We start from the raw sequence: 15,688 nt of genomic DNA, 5'->3' as shown, positions 1-15,688 counted from the left end.
GCTTCATTTATCTAATATCATTTTAGTTTCCTTTGTTTTGTTTTTTGTTTTATTTTTAGCTAACAATGTAAAAATATTAGTCAATGACCGAGAGAACTATGGATACTGAAATGCCTATACACAATGAGGTAAAGGATACAACTAGGCCAGACTCTCTAAAAAGGCTCTAAGTTTTCAAATAATTGTAATGCTAGAGCTTTTGCAAGAAACAGTACAACTGTGATGAAATTGATGATGGAAAGATGGCAAAATAGCAGCTTCTACTGCTCTTTCCTCAAAGAAATATCAATTTGAAAACTGCCCACACTTGAAAATACCTTCACAACAGCTAAGGAATCCAAGTGAGAGATTAGAGTACCTGGGTGGAGAACAAAAATAAGGAAACAGGCCAGGCACAGTAGCTCACACCTGTAATCCCAGCAGTTTGGGATGCCCAGGTGAGCAGACTGCTTGAGACTAGGAATTCAAGACTACCCTGAGTAACATAGTGAGACCCCATGTCTACAAAAAATGAAGTAAAACAAAAAATTAGCTAGGTGTGGTGGCATACACCTGTAGTCCTAGCTATTCAGGTACTGAGGTGGGAGGATCAACTAAACTCAGGAGACTGAAGCTGCAGTGAGCCGTGATCACAGCACTGCACTCTAGCCTGGGCAACAAAGGGAGACTTGGTCTCAAAAAAAATAAATAAATAAGAAAACATGCATTGAAGAAACTAGGAAGTAAAGTTTCTCATTAAATGCTTCATCCCACCCCTAACTTCTGGCAGCACAATGTGGAGAGAAATGCTGTCCACATGGAAGAAGGGTGGCATAAGCATCCAACTCTCCCACAGATTCCAGTACTTGCCCTGTCAGCCCCCACAGCCCCAGGATGGATCCCTGCAGACTTAGGCTCTAGGCCTACACAAGAGCCAGGCTTGCACCTGCAGCCCTAAACTCCAAACCAGCCACTGTAGACTCAGGCTGGTCTCAGGCTCTAGACCTACCACTATGGTGCTGAATTCAAGACCCACCTCAGTGCCAGGCGGCATCCATGAACTCAGCCTTCAGGATCACCCCCATAGACACAGGCTCCAGGTCAGCCCCAGTGGACAGAGGCTCCAGAGTTGTCCCTGTGGCCTCAGTCTCCAGCCCCATCCCAGCACTAAGCCTGCCGTCCTTGGACCTAGACACCAAGACCATCCACCTGACCCAGACACCAAACGACTCCAGCAGCAAGACAGCCTACCCAGAATCACTAGACAAGCTGACTAGTGAAGGGCTTTCCCTACAGAAACCAATCTGTAAAGACAAGAAGTGGTGTTCACTTTTTCACATGCAAAGACAATAAAACAAGTCCACAAAAATTACTAATAATTAGAGAAACAGGACACCAACGGAACAAAATTAAGCACCAGTAGCAGACACTAAACAACTGATGACACATAAACTGCCAGGTAAGTATTAAAAAATAATCATCTTATAGAAGAGGAGTAGCTACAAGAGAACTCAAATAACATGAATCCAGGAAAACAACGCATGAACAAAATGAAGAATTCAAGAAAGAGAGAAAGTATAAAAAAGAACCAAACAGAAATTCTGAAACTGAAGAATTCAATGAGTGAATTAAATATTCAACAGCAAGCTTCAACAGCAGACTCAATACAACAGCAGAATCAGCAAACTCAAACACAGAGCTTCTGAAATTATCTTGTCATAAAAACCAAAAGAAAAAAGAAGGAAGAGTGAAAAAAGTCTAAGAGGGACTTAGAACACAATATTAAGCGAACCAATGTACACATTACAAGAGACCCAGAAGAAGCAGAGAAAGGGGCAGAAATTTTACTTAAAGAAATAATGGGCTGGGCACGGTGGCTCAGGCCTGTAATCCCAGCACTTTGGGAGGCCAAGGCAGGCACATCATGAGGTCAGGAGATCAGGACCATCCTGGCCACATATGAAACTCCGTCTCTACTAAAAATACAGAAATTAGCTGGGCATGGTGGCATGTGCCTATAATCCCAGCTACTCGGGAGGCTGAGGCAGGAGTATTGCTTGAACCAGGAAGTCAGAGGTTGCAATGAGCCAAGATCACACTACTGCACTCCAGCCTGACGACAGAGAGACTCCATCTCAAAAAAAAAAAAGAGAAGAAAGAAAGAAAGAAAGAAAGAATGACAAAAAATTTCCAAAATCTGGAGAGGGAAATGTACCTAATTTGCTTTAGTGTATTTGGAGTTATTTAGGCTTTATGGATTCAAATCCAAATCCATATAGCCTAAAGAACTCCAAATAGATTAAAACAAAGAGAGCTTCACCAATATATGTCATAATCATATTCTCAAAAGTCAACAAATTTTGAAAGCAGCAAGAGAAAAGCAACTCATTACATATAAGGAAACCATCATCAGACTATGACCAGATTTCTCAGACAAACCATTGCAGGCCAGGAGAGAGTAAGATGATATATTGAAAGTTATAAAAGAAAAAGGAAAAAAAAAAAAAACCTGCCAACAAACAACAGTATACCAGAAAAGGCTGGCCCTAAAAAATAAGAGAGCAGTAAAGACATAACCAAATAAAAATGTAGGTATTCAGCACCACTAGAGGCAGTTCATCATGTTAACATGAAAGGATGCTAACTAACATGAAAACATATGAAAGTACAAAACCCCCGTAAAGGTAAGAATACAGACAAACCCAGAATACTATAATAGTATAGTACAAGCACATAAGTCAATTTTAGCTACAAGTGTAAAAGTTAAAAAAAAATTACAAATAGCAATAGCCACAATAATTTGTCAGTGGATACACGACATATAAAAGATGCAAAATGTGACATCAGTAACATAAAATATGGTGGCAGGAGAAATTAAACCGTAGAGTTTGTGTGTGTGACCAATGTTACCATCAGCTTAAAATAGACTGTTTCAACTAGAAGGTGTTTTACGTAAGCCTCAGAGTAATCACAAAGAAAAATCATGTAATAGATACACAAAGGATAAAGAGAAAAGAATCAAAGAATATCACTAAAAAAAAAACAAAATTCACATCACAAAGGAAAACAGCAAGAGAAGAAAGGAACAAAGGTACTACAAAACGAAAACAATAAAATAGCTCTAGTAAGCCCTTTCCTATCAATAATTGCTTCAAATGGAAGGAGATTAAATTCTCCAGTCAAAAGACAGAGTGGCTCAGTAGATTAAACAACAAGATTCAAAATTATGCTACCTATAACAGACTCTAATTTAAAGATTTTAATTTAAAGTACTCTACATGTGTTCTTCAAGCTGAAGCGAAAGTATTCTAGATGTGTTCTTAAAGAGTCTGAAGACTCTCAAAATAGTCTTCAGCTCTACCTAAATACACAAAGAAAACATTAAAAGAACTGAAGGGAGTAACACACAGCTATATAGGAACAGTAAGAGACTTCAATAACCCACTTTCAACAATGGGCAAATCATCAAGATACAAAATCAATAAGGAAACAGCAGAATTGAAGAGCACTATAGACTAAATGGACCTAACAGACATACACAGAACACTACACCCAATGGCAGCAGAATACACATTATTTTCTTTTTTATTATTATTAATATTTTTTATTTTCCATAAGTTATTGGGAGTACAGGTGGTATTTGTTATATGAGTAAGTTTCTTAGTGGTGATTTGTGACATTTTGGTGCAGCCATCACCCAAGCAGTGTACACTGCACCTTATTTGTAGTCTTTTATCCCTCACCCTCTTCCCACTCTTCCCCCCAAAACCCCAAAGTCCATTCTATTCTTATGACTTTGTGTCCTTATAGCTTAGCTCCCACATATCAGTGAGAACATACGATGTTTGGTTTTCCATTCCTGAGTTACTTCACTTAGAATAATACACACCTAATATTGGAGTTCCTAAATGCATAAAACAATTACTAAGAGACCTAAGAAATGAGATAGACAGCAACAAAATAATAGTAGGGGACTTCAGTAATCCACCGACAGCACTAGACAGGTCATCAAGATGGAAAGTCAACAAAGAAAAAATGGATTTAAACTATACCTTGGAACAAATGGACTTAACAGATACATACAGAACATTTCATCCAACAATCGCAGAATACACATTCTATTCAACAGCGCATGGAACTCTCTCTAAGAGAGACCATGTGATAGGCCATAAAACGAGCCTCAATAAATTTAAGAAAATTGAAATTATGTCAAGCACTCTCTCAGACCACCATGGGACAAAATTGGAAATCGACTCCAAAAGGAACCTTCAGAACCATGCAAATACATGAAAATTTAATCACCTGCTCCTGAATGAGTGCTGGGTCAAAAACGAAATCAAGATGAAAATTTAAAAATTCTTCAAACTGAATGACAATAATGATACAGCCTATCAAAACCTCTGGGATACAGCAAAGGTGGTGCTAAGAGGAAAATTCATAGCCCAAAGTGCCTACGTCAAAAAGTCTGAAAGAGCACAAACTGACATTCTAAGGTCACACCTCAAGGAACTAGAGAAACTAGAACAAACCGAACCCCAAACCAAGCAGAAGAAAGGAAATTACCAAGATCAGAGCAGAACTAAATAAAACTGAAAAAAAAAAAAAAAATACAAAAGATAAATGAAACAAAAAGCTGGTTTTTTGAAAAGATAAAATAAATAAACCATTAGCAAGATTAACCAAGAAGAGAGAAAATCTAAATAACCTCACTAAGAAACGAAACAGGAGATATTATAATTGACACCACTGAAATACAAAAGATCATTCAAGGCTACTATAAACACCTGTATGCACATAAATTAGAAAACCTAGAAGAGATGAACAAATTCCTGGAAAAATCCAACCCTCCTAGCTTAAATCACGAAGAATTAGATACCCTGAATCACAGACCAATAACAAGCAGCGAGATAGAAATGTTCATTTAAAACTTAACAGCCAGGCATGGTGGCTCACACCTGTAATCCCAGCACACTGAGAGGCTGAGGCGGGGGGATCACCTGAGATCGCGAGTTCGAGACCAGCCTGACCAAGATGGAGAAACCCCATCTCTACTAAAAATACAAAATTAGCCGGGCGTGGTGGCACATGCCTGTAATCCCAGCTACTTGGGAGGCTGAGGGAGGAGAACTGCTTGAACCCAGGAGGCAGAGGTTGCAATGAGCTGAGATTGCACCACTGCACTCCAGCCTGGACAACAAGAGCAAAACTCCATCTCAAAAAAAAGAAAAAAAAAAAATTACCAACCAAAAAAAGCCCAGGACTAGACAGATTCACAGCAGAATTCCACCAGACATTCAAAGAAGAATTGGTACCAATCCTTCAATCCTTTTGACACTATTCCACAAGACAGAGAAAGAAGGAACCATCCCTAATTCATTTTATGAAGCCAGCATCACCCTAATACCAAAACCAGAAAGTGACATAACCAAAAAAGAAAACTACAGACCAATATCCTTGATGAACACTCATGCTAAAATCCTTACTTAAAAAAATACTAGCTAACCAAATCCAACAACATACTAAAAGGATAATCCACCATGATCAAGTGGGTTCCATACCAGGGATGCAGGGATGGTTTAACATATGCAAGTCAATAAATGGGATACACCACATAAACACAATTAAAAACACAATCACATGATCATCTCAACAGATGCAGAAAAAGTACTCAACAAAATCCAGCATCGCTTTATGATTAAAACTGTCAGCAAAATCGGCATACATGGGACACACCTTAATGTAATGAAAGCCATTTATGACAAAGGCACAGCCAACATAATACTGAATGGGGAAATGTTGAAAGTAATCCCTCCGAGAAATGGAAGAAGACAAGGATGCTCACTCTCACCACTCCTCTTTATTATAGCATTGGAAGTCCTAGCCAGAGCAATCAGACAATAGAAAGAAATAAAAGGCATCCAAATCAGTAAAAAGGAAGTAAAACTGTCACTGCTGATGATATGATCGTTTACCTTGAAAACCCTAAGGACTCCTCCTTAGGAGCAAAGCTCCTAGAACTGACAAAAGAATTCAACAAAGTTTCCGGATACAAGATTAATGTATACAAATCAGTAGCTTTCTATACACCAACAGCAACCAAATCAAGAACTCAACCCCTTTTACAACAGCTGCAAAAGAAATAAAATACTTAGGAATACACCTAACCAAGGAGTCGAAAGACTTCTACAAGAAAAACTACAAAACACCACTGAAAGAAAGAGACGACACAAATGGAAACACATCCCTAGTGTGATTTTTGAGGGGTGTTGAAGAGCCTTGTTTTGGCGTATTAACAGGGTTGGTTTTCTGGTTCCTTCTCATTGGGTAGGCTCTGTCAGAGGAAGATCTAAGGCTGAAGACTGTAATTTGAATCCTTTTGTCCCATGGGATATTCCGTTGACATAGTACTCTCCCCTCTTTTCCTATGGATGTGTCTTCCTGGGAGCCTAACTGCAGTGATTGTTGTCTGTCTTCCAGGTCTAGCCACCCAGCGAGTCAACCCAGCTCTGGGTTGGTACTGGGGGTTGTCTGTACAGAATCCTGTGACGTGAACCATCTATGGATCTCTCAAATACACATTCTTTTCAAGTGCACATGAAACATTCTAAAGGATAGATCATATCTTCGACCACAAAACAAGTCTAAAAAATTTAAGAAGACTAAAATCATATCACGTATCTTTTCTGTCCACAATTATATGAACCTGAAATGAATAACAAGAAAAAAAATTGGAAAACTCACTAATATCTGGAAATTAAACAACACACTCCTGAACAACCAATGGGTCAAAGAAGAAATCAAAAGAAAAATAAAGAAAATCTTAAAACAAATGAAAACAGAAACACAACATACCAAAACTTTGATATAGCAAAAGCAGTTCTACGAGGACAGTTTACAGCAATAAATACCTACATTAAGAAAAAAAGAAATATCTCAAATGAACAACCTAATTTTACACAACAAATAGAAAAAAAACAAATTAAGCCCAGAGTTAGCAGAAGGAAGGAAATACTAAAGATCAGAGCAGAAATAAATGAAATGGAGACTAGAAAAAATAATTTAAAAGATCAATATAAGAAATAATATAAAAAGATCAATATAAGTTGTTTTTTCAAAAGATAAGCAAAATTGACAAATCTTTGCCTAGACTACTATGAAAAAAAGAAAAAAGATTCAAGTAAATAAAATCAGAAATGAAACAGGAGACACTACAATTGATACCACAAAAATACAATCATAAGAGATTAATGAACAACTACATGGCAACAATTTGGCCAACCAAGAAGAAAGAAAGAAATTCCTATAAACATACAACCTACCAAAAATGAATCATAAAGAAAATCTGAATAGGTCAATCAATGAGTGAGGGGAATAGATCAATAATCAAAAAGCTCCCTAACAAAGAAAACTCCAAGACCCAAGAAGTTATGCTTCTCAAGCATTAGCATCACTTTTTCTTTAAATACTTAGTAGAATTCACCAAACTTCCAATAAACTGAAGAGAAAGGAACACTTCCAAACTCACTTTATGAGGTCAGCATTAATGTGATACAAGAATGCTGTAAGAATAGAAGATTACAGGCCAATATCCCTGGCGAACATAGATGGAAATATCCTCAACAAAATATTTGCAAACCAAATTCAATAGCACATTAAAAGGATCATACACCATAATCCAATGAGATTCATCCCTAGGATGCAAGGCTGCTGGTTGGACATATGCAAATCAATCAACATGATATGCCACCTTAAAAGGACAAAGAATAAAAATCATATAATCATATCAATAGATGCAGAAAAAGCATTTGACAAAATTCAACATCCTTTCATGACAAAAACTCTCAATACATTAGAAAGAATGTACCTCAACATCATAACACTATATATGACAAGCTCACAGCTAATATCATACCCAACAATGAAAAGCTAAAAACTTGTCCTCTAAGATGAAGAGCAAGATAAAATGCTCACTCTCACCATTTGTATTTATTATAGTATTGAAAGTTGTAGCCAGGGAAATTAGGCAAGAAAAAGAAATAAAATGCATCCGAATTGAAAAAGAAGAAAAAAATTGTCTGTTTGCAGATGACATAATCTTATATAAAGGAAACCCTAAATATTCCACCAAAAAAAAAATTAAAACCAATAAATGAATTCAGTAAATTGGCAGGATACAAAATCAACAACAACGAAAGTCAGTAGCATTTCTATACTCTAACAACTATCCAAAAAATTAAAAAAAGAAAATCCCATTTACAATAGTACTTTTTAAATACATAGAAAAAACTTAACCAAAACAGTGAAGGACCTGTACACTGAAAACTATAAAATACTGATGAAATAAATAGAAGACACAAATACATAGAATAATGTCTAATGTTCATGAATTTAAAAAAATAACACTATTAAAATATCCATACTACCCAAAATTGTCTACAGATTTAATGTAACCCCTACCAAAATTCCAATGGCATTTTTCCCTAAAATATGAAAAACAACCCTAAAATTCATAAGGAAACATAGAAGTCACCACATAGTCAAAGTAATCTCAAGCAAAAAAAGAGAAAAAAGCTGTACGCATCACACTATCTGATTTTAAAATATACTACAAAGCTATGATGATCAAGACAGCATGACACTGGCATAAAAACAGACATACAAGTAAATGAAACAGAATAGAGAGCCCAGAAATAAATCCATGCATGTACAATCAATTGATCTACAAAGGTACTGAAGAACACACAATGATGAAAGTACAATCTCTTTAAAAAATGGTGTCAGGAAAACTGTATATCCACATGATATCCACATGATAAACTGTATATCCACATATGAAACTGGCCCGTCTTCTCACACCACATACAAAAAGTCAGTTCAAAATGGATTAAATATTTAAACATAATACCTAAAACTGTAAAACTACTAGAAGAAAACATAAGGAAAAGCTTTATGGCATGGGTCAGGGCAATGAATTTTTGGATACACTCCAAAAGCAGAGTCAAGAAAAGCAAAAATTGACAGGACTGCATCAAACTAGAAAGCTCTGCACAACAAAGGAAACAGAGTAAAGAGACAACCTATGGAATGGGAGAAAACATGTGTGAACCATATATGAGATAAGAGGTTACTATCCAAAATACTAAAATATATATTAAGAAATTCAAACAACTCAAAAGCGAACAAAAACAACCAACCTGATTAAAAATGGGCAAAGGATCTGAGTAACATTTGTTAAAAGAAGACATACAAACGGCTAACTGGTATATGAAAATATGTTCAACACCACTAATCATCAGGGTAATGCAAATCAAAACTATAATGAGATATCACCTCACATCTGTTAGGAAGGCCACTATCAAAAAGATGAAAGTAAGTGTTGCCAACAATCCAACTCAAAATGTTAGGTTACCAAAAGATCCAACAATCCTACTACTGGGTACATAGCAAAAGGAAATGAAATATCTCAAAGGGATATCTGCACTCTCATGTTCACTGCAGCATTATTCACAACAGCCAAGATACAGAATCAATCTAAGTGTCCCTCAACAGATGAACAGAGAAAGAAAATGTGGTATAATGGTATAAAGAAATGTGGCATAATGGAATATTATCTGGCCTTATAAAAAGAAGAAAATACTGTCACTTATAATAACATAGATGAATCTGGGGAACATAATGCCTAGTGAAATAAGTTAAGGTACACAAAAAGACAAACGATCTTATTCATATGTGAAAAAAGCTAATTCCAAAAGGTCGTACACAGTACAATTCCATTTATATAACCTTTCTGAAATAAAAATTTAGAAATGAGGGGAGGAATGAGGTGGGTTTGATTATAAAAGACAACATGAGGGATCTTTGTGATGACAGAACTACTCAGTATCCCGTGATGAATACACAAACCTTTTCATGAGATAAAACTGTATAAAACTAAATAAACACACACACACAAGTAAAACTGAAAAAATTTGAGTAAGATCAATGGATTGTATCAATAGGAGTATCCTGCTTGTAGTATTGTAACATAGTTTTTTGGGTGTTTTGTTTTTTGTTTTTGAGACAGGGTCTCACTCTGTCACCCAGGCTGAAGTGCAATGGCACAACCATGGCTCACTGCAGCCTCAACATTCCCCAGGGTTCAGATGATCCTCCCACCTCAGCAGCAGCTGGGACTACAGGTGTGCACCACCACACTCTAATTTTTGTACTTTTTGTAGAAATGGGGTTGTACCATGTTGCCCTAAATTTTTTTCAGAGTTTAATTCAAACAGTGTAGCTAGTGTGGGATACAAATGACTTACATTTGGGACATCAATTGCTATTTCCCTCATGGCACTGGGTCTGATGTCATTCATTGCCTGCAAGAAATCATTCAGAGTAATCTTCACCAGTCCAGCCACCTTGACATCAGGGAGGTTAGGCTGTTTTTTCAGGATTCTCCGCAAGGCACAGAGACCTACAAAGAGACGAAAGTAACACAAGATTTGTCTTCTCCTTAATAAATACAGACTGAATTGATGGCTCCAGTGGCCCATCTGGAGTGGTCTCCGTGAAGACACTGGCTGCAGTGGGGGAGGCATGGCCAGGGCTGCATACTCCATGAAGCCAGTGGGAGCTGGGAGCAGGCAGGAATCCTGCTCTTTTCCAAGTTGGTGGGGTGGGAGCCCCACTTACCCAGGCACAGCTGCAGCCACCCAGCCATGGCTGTGGACCCAGGTATCCCTCCACTCTCGAGAACCCAGGAAGTACCCCTTGCCCCAACAGGCTCCGAAGTGCCTGCTTCTACTGCCTGGTCTCTCCCCAATCCCAGAAAAACTTTTTGCCTGCTCTGATTTCAGAACAAAGTTAAGGCTGAGCCAAGCCACTGTCATGATCCACCTAGATATTCATGTGCTCAAGGTGGCACTGACACACCAGCTCCCTGCCACCTTGGTCCCCTCCAGACTTTGGGTGCCAATGAGCATGGGAGGGAGGCTAAGGGTGGCTCGGCGCAGTTCTGCAAGCGCCCCTCAGCACGAACAGTCCAGGCACCATGGACAACATGATTGATGGCAGCAGGAGGCAGAGAGGCTCTTGGGCAGAAAGGAGTGAGTCCCTGGTGAAGCCCCACCTTCAAGCCAGGGACACCCTGAAGCATGGAGGGCAGGCTGTCAGCACTGGGTAGAGTCTGTCGCCCAGAGCAAGAACTTACGGTGCTTTTTCTGGGTCTGCCTATGGACCAATCAGCATGCACTTCCTCCCCTCTGAAGCCCATAAAAACCCGACTCAGCCAGGACTGAGTCAGGACTACCAGCTCTGAGAAGGAGCTACCCACTCTGGGTCTCCTCTCCACTGAGAGCTAGACATTTGTCGGGACACCCTGCCTATGGAAAGGAGCCACCCACTCCAGCTCTCCTCTCTGCTGAGAGTTAGACACTCATTGGGACAACCTGCCTGCAGAAAGAAGCCACCCACTGCAGGTCTTCTCTCTGCTGACAGCTGGACACTCATCAGGCTGACCAGCTTGAGGATAGCAGCTACTCACTCTGGGTCTCCTCTCCACTGAGAAGTGGATACTAGTCAGGATGCCAGAGAGGAGCTACCCATTCCGGGTCTCCTCTCCACTGAGAGCTGGACACACATTGGGACAACCTGCCTACACAAAGAAGCTACCGACTCTGGGTCTCCTCTCCACTGACAGCAGGACACTTGTCAGGATGACCTACTTGCAGAAAGGAGCTACCCACTCCAGGTGTCCTCTCTGCTGAGAGCTAGACATTTGTGAGGACGGCCTGCCTGTGGACAGGAGCTACCCACTCCAGGTATCCTCTCTGCTGAGAGCTGGACACTCCTCAGGACAACCTGATGGCAGAAGGACCTACCCACTTCGGGTCTCCTGAGAGCTGTTCTGTTGCTCAATGAAGCTACTCTTTGCCCTGCTCACCCTCCAGCTGTCCACATACCTCATTCTTCCTGAAGGCTGGACAAGAACTCAGGACCTGCCAAATGGCAGGACTGAAAGAGCTATAACACAAACAGGACTGAAACAGGCCCACTGGTCACCACATTACGGGTAACAAGAAGAAGAGGAGCTGTGGCCCTTTGGGGAGCCCAGAAGCAAGGGCTGTGATCAGAGCTGTGACACCAGAGCTGTGACACTCTCTTTGGGGCTCTGCTATTTCCAATATCTCCAAGCTTCCAGGTACCACCACGTTCCCTGGTGCCCACGGGGGAAAACACTTGTGGTACGCCTGGTCCAGCCACATCCTTACACAGAGCTGGCGACTGTGCCTGCACCTACAGCTGTCCACTCCACTGCAGCCAGCATGCCTGGCTGTGTGCAGTGGCCGGACCTCAGGCTCACTCACACCCTCTTCACAGCTCTGTGCCTGGCTCACCCTTGGCAGGTGTAGGATCCAGGCCGATAGCACAAGCCAAGTATAGCCTGCTGGGCCAAGTGGGCAGAAAAGCCCAGTGGGTCCAAGCAAAACTCAGGCAGAGGCGCCACCAGCCACAGAGGTTTCTGGCTGGAAAAGTGACACCCTAAGGATCCTGTGACAGAATTATCACCAATAAAAATAATAAAAAAACCCAAACCCCATGCAAGATTACAGCATTTAAAACATTTTGTCCTTGTAAGGGAGGGGATGAGAGGTGGGAAGGGAGGTGGAAGAATGTGAAGGATAAATGTAAAAATCCAAGCACTTAGTTTTATCAATGAAAATATGACAAATATTTAATATGATAAAGCATAATTTACAAATATAAAATGGAATTTACAAAACAACATCCATAAAAAAAAGCCATAAAGATTTATCAAAATAATTTGTTTGGGGAACTTCTTTTAAAAGAGTAAAATATTAAAATTAAAACATGCTTTTGCCCCTGCCCTTTTGGTAAATACATTCAAACTAGAATTACAAAGTTTTAAGGTATTGGGAAAACACCTTCAAGGAAACTTTCAGGTGGCAGTTGGAAATGTGATTTTGGAATACAAGAGCAAAGCAAACTTCAGAGTGATGTGCATACAGATAAGATGTGATATTATAGCAATGGAGAGATCTATAAGGGGAGGCTAGTGAGGGGGTCAGGGATGGAGGAATAAATGTAGAAGGCTCAATCTTAGCAAAGCCCATCAATTGAATAGCATCAAAAGAAATGATGGTTTTCAAAGGCAGAGGAAAAATAGGATGACGTAGAATAAAAGGTACTAAAGCAGCCAGGAGGATAGTCAACAAAGTCAAATTTAGAGAGATCCAAAATAAATTCAAAGATATCATGCTGACTTGAGAAGTTAGATACTAAGTTCCTTGTCTTTGCTATTTGCTTGAAGTTTAAACACTGACAAGAGTGAATGTTCCCTCCATTAGGTTGTGAGATTTAGAGCCCTTTGATCTGTGATAACCTTTAGTCTAGAAGACAGTAAGTCACTAGATGCTCTTTGTGTTAAGACTGTTTAATAAAATTTCAGTTTGAAGGAGTTTAATCTCAGAGATCTCTCAGAAACCCGGTCTGAATATCTGAAGTTGTCCTGGAACACCAGCTAGCTCCCATGGTTTTTTAACCTTTCTTGTTCAAAACACTATACCTCAATACAGTTTTACTAAATAAAAATGATACTACTCCATCATTTTGTTTTCACTTATTTGAACTTTTATATATAAACAGAAGCATTAATAAAAAGAAGACACAAAACTCCACAAAACAGAGGGCTGAGTATCTTTCACTACCAAGAAAAAGCAATGAATAGTACAAAGAAGCTCCAAAAATAGATCCCCTGCTTCCTAAAGCCAGCAAGTCACTTATTTAGGCCATCTTACAAATACCCACTTGCTTTTTCTGCCTTACAAAATGCTGAAAGATGGTTCTTCACATCTCTTGCATTTCTGCTTGAGAATAAAATCACCGACTGCCTCTGTTCAAGACTATCTTTTGAAGCATGTTGGTAAGCAGGAAAATAAAGTGTCTCTCTCCAAAGCAAAGGATAGACATGCTTACTGTCCATTATAAAAGATTCAGGTTCTATAATTCAAGGCTCCCCTACTTTGATGCAAGCTTATACAGGTTCAGGTGTCCGGGAGCCCTCTGTATCACTCTGTGAAAAGTGAGGCTCCAGAACAGGTACGAATGCTGCTACCCTAGCTAATTATGTTGCTGCAATATTCTGTCCTTTGACTCTTCCGCAGGCACTAACAAAATCTGTTAGCCAGCAAGTAGAGTAAAACCTCAGGCCCTTTACAATTCTTGACATGTTTATGTCTGCTATGGTTTGAATTTTTTTGTGTCCTCCAAAACTCATGTTAAAACTTAATCCCTAATGACATACTGATGGAAGGTGAGGCCTAAAGATAGGTGTCTCCACCTTCATGAATGGATTAATGCAGCTATAAAAAGGGCTTGCAGGAGTGGGCTCACTCTATCTCACTCTTCTGAGATGTGAGGACACACAATGTTCCTCTCCTTTAGAGAATACAGCATTCAAGGCATCATCTTGGATGCAAAGAGACTGAGCCCAAGCCTCCCAGCACCTTAATCTTGGACTTTCCAGCCTCCAGAACTGTGAGAAATAAATTTCTGTTCTTTGTAAATTACCAAGTATGTGGTATTTTGTTATAGCAGCACAAACTGGACTAAGACGATGATAAATTGGGTTGATTTACTACTCAACATACTCATTAGTTAAATGGAGCAGAAGCATTAAAAAATATTACAGTTCAACTTAAGAGTTTTCAACTTTATGGCTGGGAGTGGTGGCTCACACCTGTAATCCCAACACTTTGGGAGGCCGAGGCAGGTGGATCACCTGAGGTCGAGAGTTTGAGACCAGCCTGACCAACATGGAGAAACTCCATCTCTACTAAAAATACAAAATTAGCCAAGTATGGTGGTGCATGCCTGTAATCCTAGCTACTTGGGAGGCTGAGGCAGAAGAATCACTTGAACCCTGGAGGCGGAGGTTACGGTGAGCCGAGATGGCACCATTGTACTCTAGCCTGGGCAAGAAGAGCAAAACTCCATCTCAAAAAAAAAAAAAAAAAAAAGAGTTTTCTGCTTTACAGTGGTACAAAAGCAATATGAATTCAGTAATTTTCTTGCAACACTGGGCAGCTACAGCAAGCCACAGTTCCAAGTCAGCTACACACATATTTTGACTCACAAGTTTTTTCAGGACATAACCCTATCATAAGTTGAGGAGTATCTATGCAGTGCTATGTTGTATCAAACAGCACCTTGTGGCCTGAAAAAAATTTAAGATGTTCCTAAAACATCTAACATAACTGGACGTAATCAAAATACTTCAGTGCCAGATAGTATCTGGCAATACTTGCCAATATTTCTAACTTGGACCAGATACATCACTCTACTGAGACAGAAAAACTGAAACAAGTAAAATGTTCTAATAATTTGCCTGCCACATTTTTTTATATCATGCAAACATAAAATTGGACAATAAATGAGACATTATTTTCATTTAAGGAAGGGGTTTGGAAAACACAGGCAATATGTGGTTTTTAAAAGTATACTTAATATTGTAATATAAATGTATTTATAAAATACCAAAATCTCTATTATTGCTAATACAAACTACAAAACTTAAGCTGGATAAAATCTCCACTCCTCCGAACATAGAAAGAAAATAGTACTTTACCGGAGGAAAAACAAAGGCAAGAGAAACATGGAATTTTTCAAAAGTTAAAAAATAGTAAAGTACAAGCTGGGCACAGTGGCT

The 15,688-nt window shown here is 39.3% G+C and overlaps 1 protein-coding gene across 3 annotated transcripts in view; it reads right to left on the bottom strand.

Annotated features, from left to right (window-relative positions):
• SPATA5 (spermatogenesis associated 5) overlaps positions 1–15,688 on the bottom strand; it is a 361,904-nt gene that overhangs the window by 300,523 nt on the left and 45,693 nt on the right. For all 3 annotated transcript variants that reach the window (XM_025385400.1, XM_025385401.1, XM_025385403.1), the window contains exon 10: positions 10,281–10,435. In XM_025385400.1, coding sequence (XP_025241185.1) covers positions 10,281–10,435 — 155 coding nt within the window. The remainder of the gene's footprint in view (positions 1–10,280; positions 10,436–15,688) is intronic.

This window comes from Theropithecus gelada, chromosome 5 (genome assembly GCF_003255815.1).
Source record: "Theropithecus gelada isolate Dixy chromosome 5, Tgel_1.0, whole genome shotgun sequence".
Taxonomy (NCBI): domain Eukaryota; kingdom Metazoa; phylum Chordata; class Mammalia; order Primates; family Cercopithecidae; genus Theropithecus; species Theropithecus gelada.
Note: the sequence above shows the minus strand (reverse complement) of the source record. Positions and strands in the feature narration are given on the sequence as shown.